Source organism: Nasonia vitripennis, chromosome 5 (assembly GCF_009193385.2).
Source record: "Nasonia vitripennis strain AsymCx chromosome 5, Nvit_psr_1.1, whole genome shotgun sequence".
Taxonomy (NCBI): domain Eukaryota; kingdom Metazoa; phylum Arthropoda; class Insecta; order Hymenoptera; family Pteromalidae; genus Nasonia; species Nasonia vitripennis.
This window is the reverse complement of record NC_045761.1, coordinates 24,870,433-24,894,529: the sequence shown is the minus strand read 5'-3', so window position 1 is coordinate 24,894,529 and position 24,097 is coordinate 24,870,433. Positions and strand designations below refer to the sequence as shown.

The 24,097-nt window shown below is 34.2% G+C and overlaps 2 protein-coding genes and 1 pseudogene across 3 annotated transcripts in view; 2 read left to right on the top strand and 1 right to left on the bottom strand.

Annotated features, from left to right (window-relative positions):
* Positions 1–152: 152 nt before the first annotated feature.
* The window catches only part of LOC100122795, a 28,384-nt gene continuing 4,439 nt past the window's right edge, over positions 153–24,097 (bottom strand). The window contains exons 6-18 of one of the 2 annotated variants that reach the window (XM_031931145.2): positions 23,804–23,945; positions 16,661–23,731; positions 16,448–16,508; positions 16,071–16,145; positions 13,776–13,965; positions 13,579–13,680; positions 13,154–13,498; positions 12,954–13,073; positions 12,828–12,870; positions 12,640–12,749; positions 12,241–12,371; positions 8,399–8,553; positions 153–797 (exon numbers count right to left, since the gene is read on the bottom strand). In XM_031931145.2, the coding sequence (XP_031787005.1) occupies positions 8,508–8,553; positions 12,241–12,371; positions 12,640–12,749; positions 12,828–12,870; positions 12,954–13,073; positions 13,154–13,498; positions 13,579–13,680; positions 13,776–13,965; positions 16,071–16,145; positions 16,448–16,508; positions 16,661–23,731; positions 23,804–23,945 (8,436 nt within the window). In that variant the 3' untranslated portion in view covers positions 153–797; positions 8,399–8,507. Of the gene's footprint in view, positions 798–8,398; positions 8,554–12,240; positions 12,372–12,639; positions 12,750–12,827; positions 12,871–12,953; positions 13,074–13,153; positions 13,499–13,578; positions 13,681–13,775; positions 13,966–16,070; positions 16,146–16,447; positions 16,509–16,660; positions 23,946–24,097 lie in introns of both variants that reach the window. The other variant, XM_016985910.3, reaches the window with a different exon arrangement.
* Or33PSE (odorant receptor 33 pseudogene) lies at positions 1,978–3,775 on the top strand (annotated as a pseudogene).
* LOC100678423 lies at positions 9,497–11,780 on the top strand. The gene is made up of 4 exons (XM_003426478.5): positions 9,497–10,207; positions 10,493–10,607; positions 10,799–10,952; positions 11,267–11,780. Exons 1-4 carry the CDS (start codon positions 10,025–10,027, stop codon positions 11,403–11,405), a joined length of 591 nt encoding a protein of 196 aa, XP_003426526.2. The 5' UTR covers positions 9,497–10,024; the 3' UTR covers positions 11,406–11,780.

Sequence of the window (24,097 nt, the reverse complement as noted above, 5' to 3'; positions counted from 1 at the left end):
TAACTAAAAATTAATTTCGATAAAGAGAATAATAAAATCTGAGAAAAAATAAATTAAAAGCATAAATTATTTGAATTTGATACGGCATTGTTTATATAATTTAAGACTTTCTTCGTTATATTGTAGGATTAAAAGAATAAGGATCTACAATGTTTATCGAGCACCTTTTTATTAGTAATTTGCTGCAGTCGTGTACAAAATGTTTTTTAACCTATTTTAGAACCTATATATCTATGTATGATAAATTATTAGATGTAAAGAATATTTAAAAAAAAAATTGTCAATACCTTATATCTGTATCACGATATAAAATGTATGCTTAAGCAGTTCCTCTTGTTTAGGCAAGTTAGATACATAAGCTGCTACAAAAACGAGATTTCCTACTGTGGTTCCAATTTCATCGAAGAGTATTTGTGGGATGACGAACTCGTACATGAAAAGATAAGAAATTCACATGAATAGTATGTGCATATATATGTAAATGTTTTATCAAAATTTATTTTAAAAAGTGTTTGCCAATCATACATAGCAAATTGTTTCAGTTAGCTATTTTATACTTTAGGTTTCGCTATATTTCATATTTCATTTGAAATCTAACAGGCACTTGATAGGTTATGTTAAACAAGGTTTGCTATATGATAATGTACGCTACGAAATAAAAGAATTTTTGAAAAATATTGATAAATCTTACCCTATCGATGCCATCTCCAAAATGTACAAGCCATTCCTTTTAGTGTTGCACAGGATTATCATTCAAAAATATTATTTCTTAGTGGCACATTTTTTTAAGTAGTATCCTACAAACAAATATAAATTACAAGTAATTGTAGATTTTTTCATAACTCATTACACAATTTTTATTTATTTATTTATTTTGAATGTTAAAATTATTTGAAACAAAAATAGATGATTAATTTAATTAAAACATCATAACGGTAGTATTATGTGCATATTATTTTTATGGTCTGACACGCTGAAAATTTAGCTAGTAATTAATTAATGAATATCAAAATTATATTCAGTATCATTTTATCAGAATTCTAAATTCGAAATATCAGGATATTTACATATTGCATATTACTTGCATTGCATCTTAATATTATTTTTTATATATACTCAAAATATTTTATAAAATATATTAATAAAAATAAGTTTTACATAGAAAAATTAAAATGAAATATTATAGATTATATTTTATACGTATATTACTATGACTCAATTCCACTCATGGAATGAATGCACTAAAATAGTTTTGGGTCAGTTATTCAATTAGGGGCTGTAAATATTTATCATTAAAAATTGCGATTAGAGCAAATGTTATTGGCACAGGTTATTTTTGTGCACTAGTCTGTATAATATTTCAACTTTTGCAAGTCAAAAAGTTAGACAACATACCAAAACATTGCATAGAATAAGAAAAGATTTTTATCAAACTATTTTTCAAATTAGTGGTGTTCTTTCAAACATCAGACTGCTTTAAAAGATTTATAATTTTCTACTTTATTCTTGTACACTGTTTCAAAGTTATAACTTAAAATAATGATAAAAATTATACATTCTCTGCATAAAATCTTATATGTGTCCACAATTCCACATAACAGAACTGTAATCAAGTGTTATGCTTGCTTGTCAGCAAACGACTGACAACCCTTTCACCCCCCACTTCTTTTCATACGATCCCATCGCACTTTCATGATATGTAAGGGTAAGCATGGCCCTGCAATGTTTTTCCAAGTAGTTTTCGCAATAATGGGTAAAAGAAAATTATAGCTCGAGTCCAGGACAAACTTACAAAATGATATCAGTAATACATAGTTTCACATGTAAGTATAAACTATTATTTTGTACGGGAGTATGATATAATGATGTTAGAACAAACTTATAGTCGTTAACTGTGAGTTGTGTTGTACTGGATCATATTCAAATGATACGAAAAAATCTGGTATAGGTACACTATATTTCACCTAATTCGTATCAATGGAGATTCAGGGTACTTAATATTATTAAAGAATACTTTGATACGATATTAAAGTTGCAAACATTCTACTTTAAACTTTATCTGATGAAAATTTGTTTGTATTTATATTAGAAGATTTCGACTTCGTTATTAGCTGGAATCGACGTATATTGAACATAGTTGGCATTTGGCCTGAACCCGAGACAAAAAATAGCTTGTTTTCCAAATGCAATTTTGTTTGGGCAGCTTTCCTTATATTTTACTTTGTCAGTGCGCCTCAAACAGCAGATCTCTTTATAATTTGCTCAAACATGGACTTGGTAGTTGAAAATTTATCAACAGCAAATATAGCTATCACCACAACGTTATTAAAACTCTTTGTATTTTGGTTTAATAGAGAAGGTAAACATATTATAATATCTATTTTGATTTTTAATTACTAGTAAAAATTCACAAAGTTTTTCTGACTTTTAGTAATAATATTATTAAAAACTTCAATCAGTACAATTTTTTATGAAATCCAAAAATTTGAATTTGAATCATAAATATTGTTATAATTTAATATTACTAGTTGGTTTGTAAAAATCAGTAAGCTGTACGTACGTTTCATAAAATTATAATTTTTTTTTTTAATTCGGTTACACAAACGGCGTTAGAAAATAAGTTTGCAAAAAAATAAAAGTTATTCACTTAGCTTATAATGAGTGTTTATATTATTTATAAATAACTCTAATCTATTTTTCAAGATTTGGTTCCACTCATAGCTTATATGAGGAAGGACTGGATAAAAACGAGAAAGAGAGAGCATCTCGCAGAAATGCGCGCGGTAGGCAGAATTTCCAGATCGATGACCATACATCTCGTAATATTGACGCAAATAATGGTATTCGTGTATATGCTCTTGCAAATCTATCTGAACGTGAGCGGATTCTTTCCCACTAGACGTCTATTTTACAGATCTTATTATCCTTATGACACGTCCTATACTCCTGTTTATGAAATCACATGGATTTCACAATATTACGGAGCTTCTATATCTGTTATAGCATATGTTGGCGTCGACAGTTTTATCGGTACATCTATACTGCATGTATGCAGACAATTGCGATATTAAAGTACGAATTGGAGCATCTTCTTGATCCAGCAGACGATGAAAAATACAATCTTCTTAATTCAGTTAAAAAAAAGATCAAATTTATTACCAGGCGTCATGAGCATTTAAACGAGTACTTTTATCGAATCATCGATGATTATACATTTTTATTGCTTTTTGACTGTTTATTTTATTTAGGTTTGCAGGAACTGTTGAAGATATTTTCAACATGATGTTTCTTGTACAGATGACATCTTTGACAATCCTATTGCGTTTTCAAGGATTTCAAGTTATTAACGTGAGAGGCTTTTAATCACAAAATGTGATGAAATAATAGTTACTTATGTCAATTATAATAAATTAACTTTTCTTAATTTAAAGTCGATGTCAAGTGGAAAGGGAACTGGGCTGTTCCAAATAATATTTATGTTCCTCTTTATCATATCAGTTATATTACTTTCTTACCTTTACTGGTACGTTGGCGAACAACTGAATGTGAAGATATAGAAATTTAAAATTTTTATATAAATGTTTTCTCACATGTAAGAAACTAACAATGCGTGTTTAAGACTACAGAATTGGGGATCGCTGCATTTGACTGTGATTGGTTTACTCTCCCGACTAGCGAAGTAAAATCCTTGGGGTTTATATTGCTTCGAACAAAAAATCCACTTGCCTTGACGGCTGGGAAATTTTGTTCTTTCACAATGGTGACCTTTTGTGAGGTATTTTTGATTCATGCATATTTTCACGTAAACAAAAATCGTTATCATGGAAATGATACAATTTTTTTCGCTCAAATTGAGATAAACGAAATCTGTAAATACATGGGTTTGGGTCATTTACAAATTTATCTTACAAGATTTATTAGCCTTGATGAGTCTAACAAATCTTGCTCGAAATGGTTTCTGCATGTTTTTATTTAATTTTCGAATCAAAATCTGTTAGAATCTCGTGCAATACTTATAAAAGAACTTGGAGCGAAGCTCCAAGCAAGAACATAGCTCGCAGAAGAAAAGTTCGCGCATCGCCGACGGCAAGCAAATCAATAGTCTCTGTGACTCGTCGTCTCAGCGAAAAAATTGCAAGTTCTTTTGGCGAGACCGCGAGCGCGCAGCGGCTCCTCGCGATGCTCACCTCGCGAAATCCACAGCTCATTTGAATAGCGCATGCGCTAATCAGTAATGCACCCCTGACCGCAGCAACAGCGCTGAGCGATGCGCTCGTAGAATAGCAAATGAGCTCGTAATGACCCATAAGTGGACGATCTCATCGGTTATGCAAGATCGAGCACGAGCGAGCTTCGTCTCGTTTTCTCGTTAATTTAATATGCACCCCCAGGAAAAGCTATTTTCTTACAGTGCAACAAAGTTTCATTTCGCGACATTCGTGTCCTCCCCTCTTGCTCGCAAACCCCACCACTGGTATGATTTCCCTCACCAACCCCCACCACTTATCGAAAGCATGTGATTGGTCGCGCGGACGAACACGTCGGCGAGTCGGCGCGACACGGCCTTGACGACGGTTTGTTGTGGCTTCAGATCATCATATTGATGACGATGGAGAGTCATCGACATCTCATGAACTCGAGATGAAAGGTCAAGTTAACGGACATGCGTGGGTTTGCAAGGTCTTCGAGGGTTGCGTCTTTGCAGTTGTCTTCGAGCTATGGCTCTGTAAGTAAGAGACTGTACGCGCGTAAATCGTCTATTATTAAGAGAGAGAGAGAGAGGCTCAGTATATGGTTTCCTTATAAAAATTACAAAAAATCTAAAAGTAAACAGTTTGATTAAAGATAAAAAAATGACAAATTGTTATCCATGGCTATCTGGAAAAGCGCATAGACTATAAAAGTAAAAGTTGATGATATACTATCAAAGCAGTATGGAATTAATAATATAGAACTGCGAATAATGAGAATTCATGGGAGCATTCATCATCAATTTTGTATGGCATAAAATGCAAAAAGAGGTTCTTTATATATATTATTAATAGTTCTAAGGAACTTTTACGTAATATCATCACTTTAATCCCGGAAAAGCACATGGTCACTACAGAATATTTATTAAAATTAATATAATTAACAGCCTTATGTTTTTTAAAAATGTAGAAAAGAAGGTTAAAGAACTTAGTGGAGGGTGGATTTTTTGTGCCTTTGCCATTCATAACGATTCCGCAATGAAACGCTATTATTATCACGTTAGCTTTACGTTTGCTCTATAGTCTCATTTCTAATTTAACAGGTACTTAAGAGATCAGCGGGTTATCTATCCGTTTTGTTGACTATAAGAGAATCATAGAGCGTCGTTAATTAAGAAACTTCTATTTTTGCAGAGTATAAAGCTTATATTAATAAAAAAATTACACAATAAAACATTATGATATAGTTAATATAGCTAAGCACTTATTTCACTGGCAATTATACATTTAATGTATTATTTATAAGCAATTAACTAAAAATAACGGTCTTTTTTGCCTAATGATAAGTAATCATTGACTATAAGCCTACACAAGACATGGAACGGCTTGTTATTCGAGCCTTACGTATTATCAGAAGAGGGCACGGAAATGCGTTAGTACGATGACTTCAGCAACAGGTTGGAAATCCCCCTACCGAAGAAGATTACTATACAGGAAAAGACAGAATATTCCAATATTTCCCGCAATGTCAAGCTCATGAATCAAGCGTTATGTTGTATAAAATAAATTTTTGGGCACATGACCGTTTCAATAATTAATATTAAGAAAAAATTTCCAACCCATATTTCCTGCACACTATCCTACTGCTTGGATGGCAACTATCTGGCACTGCTTTGGACTAGCCAACTCTTTTTCCCCTAATTGTATTAAATTAAAAAAATGTATGATACTTATACTGATGCATTTTTTAGGTACCTACACAGATACGAAGTTTTCTCTTTGATTGCAATGAAAAAAGCGACGCGAATGGAAAATGACATCTGAGATACTATGAAAGGACACATAAAATATCTACAACTTATTGGATGTCTACTGAAATCATCACAAATTTCAAAAGGAAAATGAAAAATCTTCAAAACGATCGTATTAGATTCTAGTTTATGGGCAACGTAGAGTAATAGTTATAATGAATGTTAAAAAAGATACTATTTATATGTTCATTTATAAACGACAATTAGTCTTAGATTTAAGCTTAGGGATTAACTTCAGAGCCTCAGGTTAATAAAATCCATTTTAACAAAGCAGTAATAATTAAAGGATATAACTATATAAGCAATATTAAAGTATTACTGTACTATTTTATAGTATAGTGGACATTTTCATTTAAATCTGATAGCACGTGATTGAATGTTATGATTCGAAGAATGACCACAGAGCACACCAATTAAATTTAAGTTCAAATAAGTAAATAAGTACGTCTTAAAATGGATGTACTATAGCTACTAATTACTTTTAAGATAAAATAAGAAAATAAGTACGTCTTAAACTAGATGTACTGCACTGTTACAATAAGACAGCACTTTAAAATTATTTTAGATAAGAATTAGATATTTAAGTTGGATTAGCTTAAATTAAACTTAAAATTAGCATAAGTTTAGTTGTGTAAGATATAATATTAAGACTGCAAATGTCAGTTTGCAGATAGATCGTAAGCAATACTTTTAAGTATTTCAATGTAGCATATATAAGTAGTTCTAATTGTGCTATTTGAGTTTTCTAAATTCATAGCTAAATTTAGAAACAAAATAGAAATATTTCTTTTTAATAGAATAATCTTAATATTAACTGTTGCTATTTATGAAAGAAATATTTCGTTAAGATATAAAAGCAGTTATAGCATGTTAATTGTTTGGTAACATATTTTTTTTATTGATAAGCACTAGAGCGAATGTGAGACCCTGTGTGCAACTTGCACTGATGATTGAAAATACAGTATGATTTTAACAATTGGTACATTTATGTGATACTAACCAATGAAATGTTTTGACGACGCTCTGAAGTTAGCCTCTAAGCTTCAATTCGAGATGATCGCTATAGTATAACACTAGCAAACCAACGATTGTTTAATTAAAAAACTGGTTATAAAAATTGCCAAAAATAAAAATTGAACCGCAGAAAAGTTTTGTCTGGGTTATTCATGTGTTTTGGGCATATCACAATCCGGCTTGTCGATATTTTTATAAATTTTAAGTAGCATGCGCCCTGCATATGCTTGTAACAAAGCTATGCAGAGTGTATCTTATTGAAAAAATGTATGTTTCATCACTTGATTTGCAAAGAAAGTTGCGAACATGTAATGCAGTGTGCGATCTATTCGCTCAATATAGGTATAGCACACCAGGCAGGCGTGTCAAAAAGCTTAGATTGTCTTAAAAACGATTCAAAGTAGTTAAGGGACGGTTGTAGATAGAACTTTCAGATTCATAGTCCTTTCAATGATGAACATAAAAACACTACGTACTTGAAGAAATTCTTAGTAGTCCTCCTTTGTTATAATACAAGAAAGTAAAAACTCGTGTAAAACATGCCAATAAGTACGTCTTCTCAACATGGCATTCAAATTAGGTAGCTGCGTATCATAATTCAAATGACATGTCAAAGATACACACAGGATGCCACATCTTTCGCAAGGTTTTAACTGTTTATAATAAGGAATATGCTGCTTATCAGCTACAAGTTTATCTTCAGTTCAGTAGTTTTTTATATTTATTCTTAAAAATACTATGGATAGATTCTGCCGCCTGACCGCAACGGGTGTGCAGTGGCAGGTTTACGAAGCTACAGGTTTGGCCGTGTCTTTGATGGCTGTGCAAGCAACAAATCAACTTTGTAAAATAATGAACATTTAGAATCAAAGTTTAAATTCTGTAAGTCGGGAAAACAGGGCTACTTTATCCCCTGACCACCTCCCCTCCCATTTTAGTCCCAAGCCCCCACCGCGCCTCGGTCACAAACAGCGCGCGATGCTGCTGGGAACTAGAATCAAGTTAAAAAATAAATATTTAGCTCTTTTTACCCTTCTCGGAAGCGATAGAGTACTAAATTTTTGATAGGTGTGTTAAAAAAAATCTTGTACTATAGGTAACAAGGTAGGCTGTGCCTCGCTTCGCTCGGGCAACAACTTATGAAATGCCTAGCCTACTTTATTTCCTAGGGGAATATACTATTAGATTAGATAAATCATCATCTGTAGATACAAAAGAATAGGAATTTTGCTTTTATAACTTTAGAGTAAAACTACTAGTTTACTCTCAAAGAATGAAAAGCAAACTCAAAATACTATTCGTAATATGCAATATGTATTTAGCCAGTGATATATCTACCGACTTTCGAATGGACAAAAAATTCATCTCTTCTAAAGTACTCACCTTTTATGTTGTAAACTTGAGCTTCTGAGAATATGAGATTCAACATAGTATCATGTCTATACAATATCTATATATTGTGAACGATGCGCCTTTGAATTTATTGCTATGACTATATACGTTGGTTGTATCTCCATGATTGCACAGTCCAGTTACGCCTAAAACGATTTTAGAAAGAAAATTGAGATAAGAATGACAAATGTATACATTAGTATATTTGACAAGTCGATACCAAATTCTGAAGATATGTAGACCCAATAAAAAGGTTTTCTCTTCACCACTTATTACAAATCAATTGTAATATTATTAATCAAAGTATATATAAAGTTAATCGCAAATTTCAAGCACAGACCGCTAATTGTGCATTAAAATGAATCCTAAGCAATAGATATATCGATAAAAAGTCGATATCTATAATCCTGATAAAATAAGTAAAATCAATAATAAAAATAATAACAGAGTCGTACGAGTACATTTTTAGATTGTATGTACATATTTTTAAAATAAGTACTATTACGTAAATAATTCGATTAGCACAAGTTTAGTGTCAATTATAGGCCAGTAAGATAGCTTAGGACGCAAAAATCAATTGCAATGCATTAAAAATGGGTATTGTCATCCTATGAACACTTTCTAAATCGACTGCTTTTCAAATGTATACAAAAAACAACAAAGCTAAGGTATTGAATTCAGCGAAATTTCGTTACTTTGTAAAAGGGAAGTTTCGACCCGTAGTTTGCAAATGACTGTCATTAGTATTGTTCCTTTAAGATCTCAAGTGAATCTAGAAAAAACTAATATTTTCAGACGTGAAAGTAGTGTATACTTATGTAAATTTTCGATTTAACTTAGTATGGGCTTCAGGACGCGTGTTTATCAGAGATTCGACAGTCAGTACATTAGCCGTTAGTGGTATTAAACAAAAATAAATAAATAAACAGATTAAAGCAACTTTAGCAAAAATACGGATAGCAAATTTCGTACATTTATGCATATAGTATACAACTGGCTCGAATAAAAGAAAACTGTTTGAATTTTATCGAAATTTCACCATAAAAAAACAAATTTTACCTTTAAAAATTGTAATTAAATTAAATTTGCTTTTGTTTGAAAGTTGTACTCATACTAACGGGAATATTGATATTTGTTAACAAGTTAAAAATATATTTTTAACACACTCAAAGACCATTATTTTGATCCGTTGAGAGTGAAACTTCATGGGAAATGATCATTACTCTCGTAAGTGCGTGCAAAGTTTGCTACGAGTAAATACGCAAGTAAAAGTTTTAGTTCAAACATAAAAGAAACAATGATGTGGTAGCTTTCCCTTCTCATTTAAAGGAGCAGCCTCTCGGAAAATGATTCAAGCCCTGATGCAAATCATTACGCGAATCGTCGCGCATCTTCCCAACGAAAGAAATCACGTTACGCTTTGTCAATAGTGCGTGTAGTCTCGCCTTTATTATAAAAAAAGTCGCAAACCTAACACGGACCGTTCAGTTTTTTGATAAAGTTCGAAGCGAAAACAAGAACTAACCATAAGATTTTCATTAGCACTTTTATTGCAATACATTTACATAAATAACATATCTGTACAGTATAAACACTTAAGATCATAAAGTAAATCTGATGATGATGAAGTTGAAATTTCTTGCAATACTATTTTTTGCTATAATTTGCAACTCTCTTGCGTTAAGAAGAAGTGGTAACATCTTATATTTTGAAGACGATTTACCGAAAACGAAACAGTCTACCTCAATGTTGTCGGATATTGCGCATGAACTTTTTCGAAGATCCTCCAGTTCCAGTCAGGTATTAATAGATCTAACATACATACTGTTAAAAACAAATTACTCACAACTTATTGGTCATAAAACATCAATTTAAAGAGAAATTTATAAAATTGAGTTCCTTGCATTTAAATTCAAGATCTTGAGGTATACATAACTACATATAAGTATTTTCAAAAACAATAAAATAATCACGGATATAAAATATCAAACAATTCATACTTCTATATTTGAGTTTACGGTGACAAAACTATACAAACACAAACTAAAAGACTAAGTTACAAGTTTTTATGATTACATTTTATAGGTTCTCAACTTAAACCTGTCTAATCTTCTACTACTCCTGGTCTTAAAAGCAGTGGTATATGGTGCTGGTTATATCGGTAATCACGCCTTCAAAGGACGAGGAGATGTGGTAGAAAGTAAATTGCTGATACCTGTAATATTAACATAACCAATTTTAGAATATCAAAAAAATACGTTACGAAAAAACTTTTTTATATTTACTTAATAAACGATATAATGTATACTTATCTATATGATTGTAAACAAATAAATCATTACGAAAGATGTATGATTTACCCTCTAAATCATTTGTATACATTGATTTCAGATAATATCCTTTCTGAAGGAGAAACTGCACTTGCTCTCGGATATTTGATGGGAGACAACTGCTTATATCAAGCAGCATGCGAAGTTCCACATACAGCAAAGGAATATCTTGGAGCTGCGGAGATAGTTTTTCAGACAATAAATCTACTTCCTCGGTATGTTTTTAATACATTCTTATCACCACACTATCACTATTATTAAAATCAACTATATATGAATCTTGAAGTCGCTGTGATGGATATTAGAAATCGCGTAAATAATCCTTTCATTTTTTACGAATTACCTTTGCATTAAAATCTGGATATCCTTTCGAAGCATTGACAGTGTAGAACCTCTGATGTCTGCACTAGCTGGTTTGAACCAATCGAAAAATGTTTGATGCAAAAAAGTTTCACATTAACAAACGAAAACTTCATAGTATAGTTCATTATACGTTGATATACTGTCATTTTCTTTATTCCTTTTTCAGATCCATACCAATTGGTGATTCATATGAACAAACGATGACGGAATTTCGGAAAGCTATTGACCATGGTTTGAAAGATCAATGTCCTTCCGATTACAGCTGCAAAAAGGAGAACATACACAGGTTTCTACGGCCGCAATGAAGAAAACAGCAAAACCAAAATGTTTGGATTCATTACACACTACTATCAAACAACTTGATATCGGTGCATAGTTTTATTTCTGCATCAGCAATCAAAATTATTTTTACAAATGTATTGGTATTATATGCTATGATTCTTAGCATTAAGTATGAATAACAACTAGTTTTTGTTAATTTGAAAATCGCGCATAGATATCTCGTCGGTCCACTGCTAAAAATGATGAGGAAAAATTTGTAAAACGTAGGGATGCAAACGATGTCACCGGCATAATTACGTAGGTACGAATTTTTCTTTTTTACGTAGATTTTTACTTTCTTTTCACGTTGAAAATATTTGTATATACAAAAAGAATAGAAGTAAAAGGAGATTGAAAAATTGGGAATGAAAAATAGAGCAAAATACACACGTTCTATTAAGGGGAGATATACATTATTGTAGCTTAAGGTTCTCCTAGTCTACTTGAGGTCATAATACACAATGACTATAGCAATTCATTATGACTGCCCTATAAAAAATTTCTGTTCTCCTTTTTAGATTACATCTATCACGATTACCGAGGATTCAAAGACAATTTCATGTAAATCCACGGTAGAAACTTATTCGTTAGCGGTTAAAATGTACAGTTTTGTTCTTAAAGTAAGTTTTAATCAACTGATTTTCTCAGTAAATTTGCATCACTGTTAAGTGCTTAAGCAAACAATGACGAATGTGTTGCCAGAGAGAAAGAGTGAAAGATATCATTATTTCGTTCATAAAAATCTATCAATCCTTCTCTCTTCACCGATTATTAGATCGCCTTTGGTTAAAATTGGATTTAAACCTGGGTCATATATACTTTGTGCGTGTGAGTGCGCTGCCTCCGTAGGTTGGATCCATCATTCGGTTCCAGTTTGTGTGACCAACAACAAATCCAACTGCACGCATTTTCTCCTGTTGTTTTCGTTCCTCTAGATCGGCCCATCTGACCTGTGAAGAAATTCGAAATGTGCAAATTATTGAAATGTAATGATAAGTTAAAAACTGTGAAACTTAAATTCTGGCTGTATTCTTAATTGCTATCAGAATAAAACATTTAGTATTATTGCAATTTTAAGAAAAAAGTTATTTGATATCAAGAAAAACAGGATTCTTTTAATATATGCAATTTAATATTTTTAATAAAAACAAATGATATGCTCCTATTTCGTTTTTAGGAGACTAAACAAATTTGAAAAAGTAATTTAGATAATCTTACGTGTTTCTTTCCAGAACCATCTTCCACGTTATAATAGTCAGGTACCTGCAGAAAATCTTCCATAGTTTGAGGTTTATTTTCGTGCTTTCGTTTCAGACCGTCGAGTCGATCTATAAAACAAAGTTAATGGAATACTATTAGTATTGACATGTTACCTAAATTCATTGTATATCATGCAATGGTTTTACCTAACTTGTCCTCTGCTTCCATTTTTTCCCATTTACTAACTCCCTACAAATTAATATAGTTAAATTAACGTTTATGTTATAAATTTCAGTATTTACAATAACATTATCAAAATATAAAAATATTACCGTTTTCTCTGTATCTTCCTGACTGTCTTGACTGTCATCATTAGCTGGTTCACCTTCTTTCTCTTTTTCTTTTTCTTTGACATCTTCCTTTGGGGCCTCTTGAACATCTTCCATTTCAACCTAAAATTTAATTATTTTTTATTATATCTTTCAACAACTATGATGTAGCAAGAAATTAAGTAAAAATGAGTATGTATTACATCTTCAATAGCTTGCTCTTGCAGTAGAGACGTGACATCTAGTTTGTGGTGATGGCTTGGAGATGGTTCAAAATAGTCTACTATCCTGTTAATTTCATCTTCCGAGCGCTTATGAATATTTCTTTTCAAGCATATTTGCACATCCATTTCCATTTCGCACACGTAAACTTTGAAGCCTTTCGTTTTGGCAAAACTCCACATTTCTTCATAGTCTGAGATTTTCTCATTAATACTATCTAATATAATAAAGTTGAAAAAGCCATCAGTGACATTTTTCTTAAATGCTTTGACTAAATGGTTGAAATATTCTGGTTCCATCGCTTCTTCGTATTTGTATTCCATTTCCTTAAAAAGTTATCAATTACATTAGTTTATAATGTTTAAATTCACAACAATTAAAAAAAAACATAGGTTAATAAACTTACATCTGCCTTATCATCGCCTGGAGCTGAATCTTTTTCAACGAGGAAGTAGTCATCGATGCTCAGTATCCTTGGTGCAGAACCTCCCTGAGCGACCTCCTTATCCTGAAGAAATGAAATTAAAAATATATTGTAAGTATATTAAAGTAAAAATTATTTTATAGTTAAAGTGCAACTGCATTGCAGAAACTAATTATTACCTTGATTAACTTAGCTACAAAGGATTTCCCACTTCCTGGTGGACCTCTGAGAATTATGGCAATCTTGGGTGGCCTTGTTAACCGACTGGGAGAACAAAGAAGATCATCAACCATTGTGAGGTTTGGCGTTTTTGGTAGTTCCATAATTTTTGGTGCAATATCCAAAACATTTTGCTTGATTTCTGGAAGGCTACAAAAATAATATTTCTATAAATACCTCTGCGTAAATTCAAATGTTAATGTAAATAAATTTTAAGCTGTAAACGCTTTAAAAACATTAGTCACAAAATATAATTCCTCCAAATATAAAAGTAAATTTTATTATGAAAATTTAGAATCATAAATTAATTATGTGATATGCATTAAAAAGTCTTATTCCTCTACAGTTTCATTATTATATTGCATGTAATGTAATTAGCAGGTACTAGGACTACTCGTATTAAAATTTAATACAATTAGAACTATTGTACTAATTTAGAAAAACTTTATGTTGATTCTTGTGCATCTATACAGAAGGGCTTATAATAAATTCATAAGGGTGAATTATACATACTTTAAAATCATTACCCATTTTGAAAACTGATAATTATTTGCAAAGATATATAAAATTTGATTAAAGGAATAATTTCTCTTTTATTAAAGACTGGTGTTGGGATTCTTTGTTTTTTTTTTTTTAAATAAATAAATAATCTATTTGTAGAATATAATAAGAAGATTGCTTGAACTGTAAAATACTTATTTTCTACAAATAGCTTCATTTACATTATTTAATTAAATAAGCATTTTCTGAAAAAGTTAAATTTTGAACCATTTGATTGAATTTATTATTTTTTTGTAGATAAAGTACTTTTAAACTAATGAATCAAAAGGTCTATTGTATAAGAATTACTACGAAAAACAGTAAAAGGGAGATTATGTAAAAAAACTATAATTGAAGACGTGCTGCATTGTGTTAGGACAGTCGATATAATCATTGAAAATAATAACAAATTTTAACTAAATTGGAAATAATTAAATTTTCTTTTTCAACACTAATTTAGGTTATTCTTTATACAATGACATTCATCTGCAAAAAATACAAATCTTCAAAATGAAAATAAACCATCTTCAATCAAATATCATCGTTACAGATATTTTAGTTCTGGTCTTTGTGGGGTTTGATTGGCGGTTTTTGTAGGAAGTGAAAATATAATATTTTTAATATACCTTTAATAAATATCTAAATTCTGATATACTTTGCACAGAATTAGAATTCAATAATAATACCAGTTAGTGATATTTTTGGGTTATATTTTTTTAAATATTCGGGATGGATTTTTTCGAATTTAAAAAACATGTCTAATCAATATTTACGGGTATAATAACTTATTCTTATGATTCAAGCTGTCTGTCTAATTATTTTGGGGCATTTTACAAAAATGTACTGTTGCATACTTTCTTGTATAGTAATAATACGACAATTAGAATACATTCTTATTCAAATATGATATAAATCGATGAGGTTAACTGATACAGGGCAAACAAATTTCGATCTCAGGCTTATGCATGATTTATTAATAGCACAATAAATTAAATGCAATCCGAAAATTCGAATTCCTAAATCAGAAACAATCGATTAGGTCTCTACCTACAAAACAGTCAAATCATAAAAGTACATTTTTATATATTTTTAAATAATTAACTTAAAGCCAAATGTTCTTGAAGAACTTTGGTTTAAATCTTTAAGTAATTTAGAGTGGACAGGGGACTTTCAGAACAAGATTTTTTGTGTTGCGTCGTAATACACTTTTTTTGCTCAGTAAACTATCTAGTAAAAATGATTTAATTCTAACCAAACAAAAAATGTATACAAATGGTTAGAATTAAATAAAACATACTTGATGGTTTATCAAACTTGTAAATAAAGTAGTGTAAATGTATCTCTTGTTCTGCACAGCATACTTTTTTATGATACTTATACTCTGGGTTAGGTACAGTATGTAATAAATGGGGTGTAATAATTGTTTTCAAACCCAAAGAATACTACTTCCCATCAATAATAATATGACTTAGAAGAGGGAACACATTATGTTAACTTGTCAAATATGAAAAATGTAATTTTTATGATTTTAACTTACGGCATAAATAATTTTAAGATTTAATATTGATTATCAAAGTAAAAAATATTTGACTAAATTAATATCAAATCTTAAAATCACTCTGAATACACTAACTAGGTAATTAATCGATCGCTGTTTAAAAAGAGGACGTCAAACTTTTTTTGATATTTAAATCAATAGAATTATATTTGCATACCTGGAATCCTGCAGGGGAGTAGTGTCAGTTGGAATATTGGCGGCGGAGTCCTGCCAGCTAACACTCCCCTTAGATCTACCAAAATTCAGATTTTTTTATAAAAATATTCTCTTCACAAATTCTCAACAAACAATTCTTTCTTACTATACTGCTAAACAGTGAATCTCGCTTTTTTATGTATGTGGACTTAAACATTGAGTTATTTGACTAAATTTGCATAAACTCAAAAATTGATTATACATAAAAAAATTTGTTCAACAATGATGTTTAACCACCAAAATTAACTTATAAATAATAGTTTTTAATATTTTAGAAATTAGTACTAGGGTATTAATATTTATATTTTTGTAGGTATTCCTTTAAAAAAATGTTTTTACCTGTCTTCAACCTTTTCATTTTCTTTCGATTTGTCCTTTTCTTCTGCTTCTTTATTCTTATCTGTCAATAAAATCAAAATTAAGTAAAAAAATATTTCTAATCACAAATATATATCTTCAAGTAAAATTAAAATCGAATTATCTCAGTTTTTTGAAATAAGATGATTCATATTCTAGAATTTTGAAATGTCTGAAGTCAAATTAATAAATTACCTGGACTAGAACTTTTTTCGCCTGCTGCAATCTCTTCATCTTTTTTATCTGCAGATTTATCAGGCTTAATTCGCATATCTTTATCCTTTTCGTTTTTCTCATCACGATCTTTGTCTGCATTTCTGTCTTTTGAGTCCTTATCTGATCTATCTTTGTGTCTGTCATCACGATCCTTATCATGCCCTCTATCTTTATGTCTGTCTTCTCGATCCTTATCGTGAGATCGATCTTTACGATCTTTGTATCTATCCTCTCGATCCTTGTATCGGTCATCTCGATCTTTATAACGTTCATCCCTATCCCTGTCCCTATCCCTATCTCTCTCCCTCTCCCTCTCCCTCTCCCTCTCCCTTTCCCTATCCCTATCCCTATCCTTGTCTCGGCTCTTATCTCTATCGCGATCGGAGCTTCTATGTCGATAGTCTCGATCACGATCACGGCTTCGCTCAGAATAACGATCACTGTCTCTATAACGATCGTCTCGATCTTTTTCACTGCGGATCCGATCATTATAACGATCGTCTCGATCCTTATCACGACCGCGATCCTTGTTACGATCCTTGTCTCGATCCTTATCACGTTCCTTATCACGATTCTTATCACGATCCCTGTCACGATCTTTATCGCGTAGTCTATCATGCAAACGTTCATCCTTATCCATTTCGCGGCGCTCATCTTTATCCTTGCGCCGTTCATCTCGATCTTTCTCACTTTCGCGAATGTCACTTTTTTCTACTTTATCTGTAGCCAAAGACCTAGCTTCTTCCCACAGTAAAGTATTAACTAATCGAGGCGGACTTGCTGTCCAGACTTTACCAATTTTCTCACTTCTTCTCTTCATTTCTTCGTGATATTCTGATAAGTTCTTCTCATTCTCTTCCCAGTTTTTGAAATCTGCACTCAAGTTGGGTACATTAGGATGTAATTTTCCATGTCCGTAGTCGAACGCGAAAATAGGTTCTACGAATTCGGTTACGCTTGATTTTTTTTCATGTGCGTAATCTATAACTTTGGCAGGTGCTACGAATTCGTTTTTATTTTTCGAAGTACCTCCATGATTATAGTTAAACTGTTTGCCTACATGAAATTCTGGTCCTGCATCTCTGAAATCATCGTTCAAGGCTCCTCTTATCGGCGGTGCGAATTTACCGGGCTTCTCAAAAGAGCCGCTACCAGATCTATCGAATGGAGCACCTGGTTTATCAAAGGACCTATCAAATAAAGGTGTTGGTTTTGGTTTATCAAATGAACCTCCTGGTCTATCGAATAAAGGACCTGGCCGGTCAAACGGGCCTGCCGGTTTGTCAAATGGGCCAGCCCCTGGTCTATCAAATGGAGCGCCCGGTTTATCAAATGAACCTCCTGGTCTGTCAAATGAAGCAGCCGGTTTATCAAATAGACCACTTGGCCTATCAAATGGACCACCTGACCTATCAAATGGCCCACCCGGCCTATCAAATGGAACGGCCGGTTTTTCAAATGTGGATTTATGTTTATGTTCGCTGTCTGGTTGGTCTACACCGAACGATGCTTGGAAATTGAAAGCTGGACCTCTATTGCGCAAGCCTTCAGGTCCAAACTTTTTAAAATTTCTAGTGGAATCTTCAGCATTTTCTTTGCTAGAATCTGGAGCTTCAGGGCCAACATTACGAGCGTCTGTATCCATTGATGCATCTTGATCTGACTGTTCACCATCCTGTGGAAGTGATGCTGGATTCAAAGAATCTTTAGCATTACCTTCTGAATCTTGTTCCTTTTCGCTATCTGCTTGTTTATCCTCGGTTAATGGTTTGACAACATCTGCATTACTATTGTCACCTTTTTCAAAGGGTTTGATTGAAGCATCTACAGGCTTAGGGAAAGACATAAACCCCGGTGCTGGGCCCAAAATACCAGGTCCTGGATTCAACAATCCAGGGGCAGCACCCAAAAGTCCCAATTTCTTATCTTTTACAAAATTTGAATCGATTCGAGTCAAAACAAGTAACGGACTACCTATTGATATCTTACTCTTATCATTATTCAATGGTAATTTTTTGTCTCCTGATTTTTTATTACTAGAATCTATGTCGTGGGGACCATCTTTTCCAAATGAAGATTTGCTGGATCCCGGTGGGCCCGAGTTTCTATCCATTTCCTGAAGACCATCCCGTCCAAATGGAGACTTTATAGGGCCAAGAGAACCCGAGCCTCCTGGTCCGAAATTCTTATCCATACCTTGTGGACCATCTTTACCAAACGGCGGCCTATTAGGTCCAAATGAACTTTGCCCTCCTGGTCCGAAGTTTCTATCCATATCGTGTGGACCATCTTTACCAAACGGCGGTCTATTAGGTCCGAATGGAGGTGGTCCATCCGATCCAAAATTTCTATCCATATCATGCGGACCATCTTTACCAAACGGTGGTCTATTAATTCCGAATGGAGGTGGTCCATCCGGTCCAAAATTTCTATCCATATCGCGCGGACCATCTTTATCAAACGGCGGTCTATTAGGTCCGAATGGAGGTGGTCCACCCGGTCCAAAATTTCTATCCATATCCTGCGCACCATCTTTACCAAATGGTGTTCTATTAGAACCTAATGAGCCTGGCCCTCCTGGCCCGAAATTCCTATCCATATCGTGTGGACCATCTTTGCCAAAGGGTGGTCTATTAGACCCGAATGGACCCGGTCCACCTGATCCAAAATTTTTATTCATATCCTGAGGATCATCTCTGCCGAATTGAGGCCTGTTAGGTCCGAATGGACCTGGCCCTTCAGGACCGAACTTTCTATCCATATCCATTGGTCCCTCTTTATTAAACGGCGGCCTACTAGATCCAAAATGTCCAAGACCTCCGGGTCCAAACGGTCTATCCAAATCCTGAGGACTATCTCTAGCAAACGGAGGCTTGTTTGAGCCGAAAGGACCCGAAGCGCCTGCTCCGAAATTTCTAGCCGTGTCTTTCGGACCATCTTTAACAAACGGTGGCCTGTTAGGTCCAAATGGTCCGGAATCTCCAGGACCGAATGGTTTGTTATTTTCAAACGACTCACCAAAAGGATCTTTATCTGGCTCAGATGTTTCATTAGGATCTTCTTCATCATAAGTTGATCTAGGAGGTATTTTCATTTTTGGAGGAGGAATTATTTTTAAATCTAAGAGGGATGGAATAGACTTTTGAGTTGACGGAGGGCCTACAGGAGGCTGATTTATAGCCTTATGCGGTTCAAATGATAATGGAGCATTGTTAAAACTTTCAGAGTCGAATGGTGGAAAACTGCTTTGATTCATTGGAAGTTCGTTGAAATCCGACGAACAGGGTTCAGCAGAAGGAGGACGAATAAAATCATTGGTGTCATCGAGAGTAATATCGTCGCTAAACGACGGCATCGGGGGTTCTTCTAATGTAGATATCATAGCTACGTTAGGCTCTTCGGGTGGTGGTTCCAAATTCAAGTCCTTGGGCATTAGATCTTCTGCTCCCATGAATGGCAAACTGTCAGATTTCTGTTGCTTCTCTTCAGTGTTATGCTCCGAGTTATCAACCAATTCTGGTGGTTCAGGATTGGCATCTAAAGCTTTTTCAATATCGGTTGATGATTCAATTTCGGGTTCCTGACTAACGGGATTTGGTTCTTCCTCGCATGGAATCCAAGCTGATTCGTCTAGCATAGGATTAATAGGCTGCTCGATCTTTTTGCTCTCTTCAACGACAGATTTATCTGTAGATTCTAATTTTTCTAACTGATTTTTATCTAAAAGTTCCTTATTTTCACTTGCATTGGGTAGATCATTTTCATTATCTGGTTTATTTTGATCTTGCTCAACCTTATTATCCGACATAAAATTTGAATCCATTTCAAATTGTGGAGACGATAAACTAAAATCAGGTTGATTTGAGCCTTTTGGATCTGCAGAATCTAAGTTGAATCCTTGATTTCCTCGTTGGCCTGGCATATTATTGAAATTTCCTAAAGCTTCTTGGGTTTTTGAGATTTTGTTCTTTTTATTTTTGCCTTTTTTGTTAGGAGCCTTATTAAACTCCAGAGGACAATTGTTCTCGAAAGCGTTCGGACCTTTATTTCCTAAATTGTTTGACATATCATTAGGTAAATTGCCAGGGCCTTTATTACCGAAGTTATTTGGGCCTCGATTGCCAAAGTTTGGCTCATTACTGCCAAAGTCGTTTGGACCCCTGTTTCCAAAGTTTGGCCCAACATTATCAAAATCACCCCTGTTTTTAAAGTTTGGCCCGTCGTTTCCAAAATTATTTTGCCCTTTATTTCTAAAGTTTTGACCGTCATTATCAAAGTTATTAAGACTTCTGTTACCAAAATTATTAGGGCCTCGGTTTCCGAAATTTCCAGGACCATCATTACCAAAATTGCCAGGACCATCATTGCCGAAATTATTTGGACCTCGATTACCGAAATTATTTGGACCATCATTGCCAAAATTGTTCGGCCCTCGATTTCCGAAATTATTAGGTCCATCATTGCAAAAGTTATTCGGTCCTCTATTATTGAAATTATTCGGACCTCTGTTTCCGAAATTGTTAGGACCATCGTTATTGAAATTATTAGGTCCTCTATTACCGAAATTATTGGGACCTCTATTTCCAAAGTTTGGACCGCAGTTAAAATCGTTTGGACCTCTGTTTCCGAAACCAGGTCCATCATTTCCGAAGTCATTCGGCGGCCCTCTATTTCCAAAACCAGGTCCATCATTTCCAAAGTCATTCGAACCTCTATTTCCAAAGTTGGGTCCGTCATTGCAAAAATCATTCGGCCCTCTATTTCCAAAGTTGGGTCCATCATTGCAGAAATCATTCGGCCCTCTATTTCCAAAGTTGGGGCCATCATTACCAAAGTCATTCGGTCCTCTATTTCCAAAATTAGGACCATCATTGCCAAAGTCTTTCGATCCTCTATTTCCGAAATTCGGACCGTCTTTTCCAAAGTTATTCGGACCTCGATTTCCAAAGTTTGGTCCATCGTTTTTGAAGTTATTCGGCCCACGGTTACCAAAGCTTGGACCGTCATTACCAAAGTTATTCGGTCCTTTATTTCCAAAGTTTGGACCGTCGTTGCCAAAGTTGTTTGGTCCTCTCATACCAAAACTGGGTCCATCTTTACCAAAGTCATTCGGTCCACGGTTTCCGAAATTCGGTCCATCTTTTCCAAAGTCATGTGGTCCACGGTTTCCGAAATTCGGCCCATCTTTACCAAAGTCATTCGGTCCACGGTTTCCGAAATTTGGTCCATCTTTTCCAAAGTCATTCGGTCCACGGTTTCCGAAATTCGGTCCATCTTTACCAAAGTCATTCGGTCCACGGTTTCCGAAATTCGGTCCATCTTTTCCAAAGTCATTCGGTCCACGGTTTCCGAAATTCGGTCCATCTTTACAAAAGTCATTCAGTCCACGGTTTCCGAAATTCGGTCCATCTTTACCAAAGTCGTTCGGCCCACGGTTTCCGAAATTTGGTCCATCTTTTCCAAAGTCGTTCGGCCCACGGTTTCCGAAATTCGGTCCATCTTTACCAAAGTCATTAGGTCCTCGGTTTCCGAAATTCGGTTCATCATTGCCAAAGTCATGAGGTCCTCGGTTTCCGAAATTCGGTCCATCTTTACCAAACTCATGAGGTCCTCGGTTTCCGAAATTCGGTCCATCTTTACCAAAGTCATTCAGTCCACGGTTTCCGAAATTCGGTCCATCTTTATTAAAGTTATTCAGACCTCTGTTTCTGAAGTTCGGACCGTCGTTGAAGTTGTTTGGTCCTCTATTTCCAGCATTTGGACCGTCATTGTCAAAATCGTGTGGTCCTCTAGAATCGAAATCTTGACTACTTTGATCAAAGTCTTGTAATCCGCGAGGCCCAAATCTGCTACGCTGATGGTCACTGCCCATATTATCAGAGGAATCGTATCCACCACTTCCCCGTCCAAAATTACCAAATTTGTCAACTTTTTTGAAACTTTCACTCAATGAACCAACTTTAGATGATGGCTCCATAGCAAAACTAGTAGTAGGCTTGAAAACGTCTATGGCAGCCTTTCGCTTAGCCATTAATTCTTTTAACTCTGGTGGCATTGTATCTTCTGGTGCTGGTTGATTTTTCGCTGGCGGTTTGTTTCCAAAATTATCGTTTTCATTATCATTGAAATTATCGTTACTGTAATCTTCATTACAATTATCATTGAAATTATCATTGTTTCCAAAGTTTCCACCCTTGTTGGGTCCACCAAAACGATTCTGATTATTAATTCCTTGATTGAAATCATTTCTGTTACCTTGATTGCCACCCATGGTTCCTTTATTACCACCCATAGGTCCTTGGTTACCACCCATGTTTCCTTGATTTCCCATATTACTTGGTTTTCCGCCCATATTACCTGGATGCATTCCCATATTTCCTTGTTTTATGCCCATATTGCCTTGATTTCCACCCATATCTCCTTGATTTCCAGGCATACTACCTTGGTTTCCACTCATATTTCCTGGGTTAAAATTATTATTTCTATTTCCTGCGTTATTAAAGTTGCCGCCTTGGTTATTGAAATTAACAGGTGGAGGCGCATTAAACCTGTTTTGATTATGATTAGAGTCACTACCAGGACCTCTCTGTTGATTTTGCTGTTGGTTGAAATTGCTTTGATTGTAATTAGGACCTTGTTGAGGTGGAAGTCCAGTATTGACTGATTGTTGAGATACCGGTGGTGGCGGTGGATTAGTATTAACCGTCGGTGGAGGTTGAGAGAATCCAGGTGGAGGTTGTGACAAATTAACAGGTGGAAATCCTGGAGGTGGCTGTGAGAAATTCGGCTGAGCTGGTGTGGCCATTGACATAGGAGGAGGCATGCCATACTGAGGCATGGCATTAGTCATAGGCGTGGCCATTGGCTGAGTGTATTGGCCCCACTGAGCCCAAGCTTGGGTCATATCAGTAGGCTGCATCATTGGTGTCATTGCCACTTGAGGTGGAACCATTGGTGTTGGCTGTTGCATGGGGACTGCAGGTGTAACCTGTGCTGTCGTAGTTGTAGGCGCCGTTTGATCCTGTTTGGACGTCAAACCTAAGGATTTGCCTATTCCCAGGAGATTATTAATATGTCCTTGATTTTCAGTACTAGAGAGGATGTTCAGTATTTTATCACCACCTGACATATCTTTCTTCTCGGAATCACTTTTTGTAGCTGCAGCAAGTTTTTGCTGTTCCCGTTTACGTCGCATTTGCTCACGACGTTCAATCAGTTTTTCTCGCCATGATGTCCATTTAGCTTCATACTGCTTATATTGGGTCTAAATCATTGAAAATAAAATAAAATAATTTAGAAAGAAAGTTTTCAAATTTTAAAATCATTATTCAAACATTTAGTATTATTTCAGTCAAATGTGTTTGTATTAAAAGTAAAAAAAGTTGTAGCACTTATGCTAAAAAATCAAGCACGCTA

What these genes read in the sequence shown, in the direction of transcription:
- LOC100678423 (XM_003426478.5), top strand. Translation starts at nt 10,025, where the DNA reads ATGATGATGAAGTTGAAATTTCTTGCAATACTATTTTTTGCTATAATT. An exon ending in ACGAGGAGATGTGGTAGAAA is followed by an intron (nt 10,608 to 10,798) that starts GTAAATTGCTGA and finishes CATTGATTTCAG; the next exon opens with ATAATATCCTTTCTGAAGGA. An exon ending in ACAATAAATCTACTTCCTCG is followed by an intron (nt 10,953 to 11,266) that starts GTATGTTTTTAA and finishes TTCCTTTTTCAG; the next exon opens with ATCCATACCAATTGGTGATT.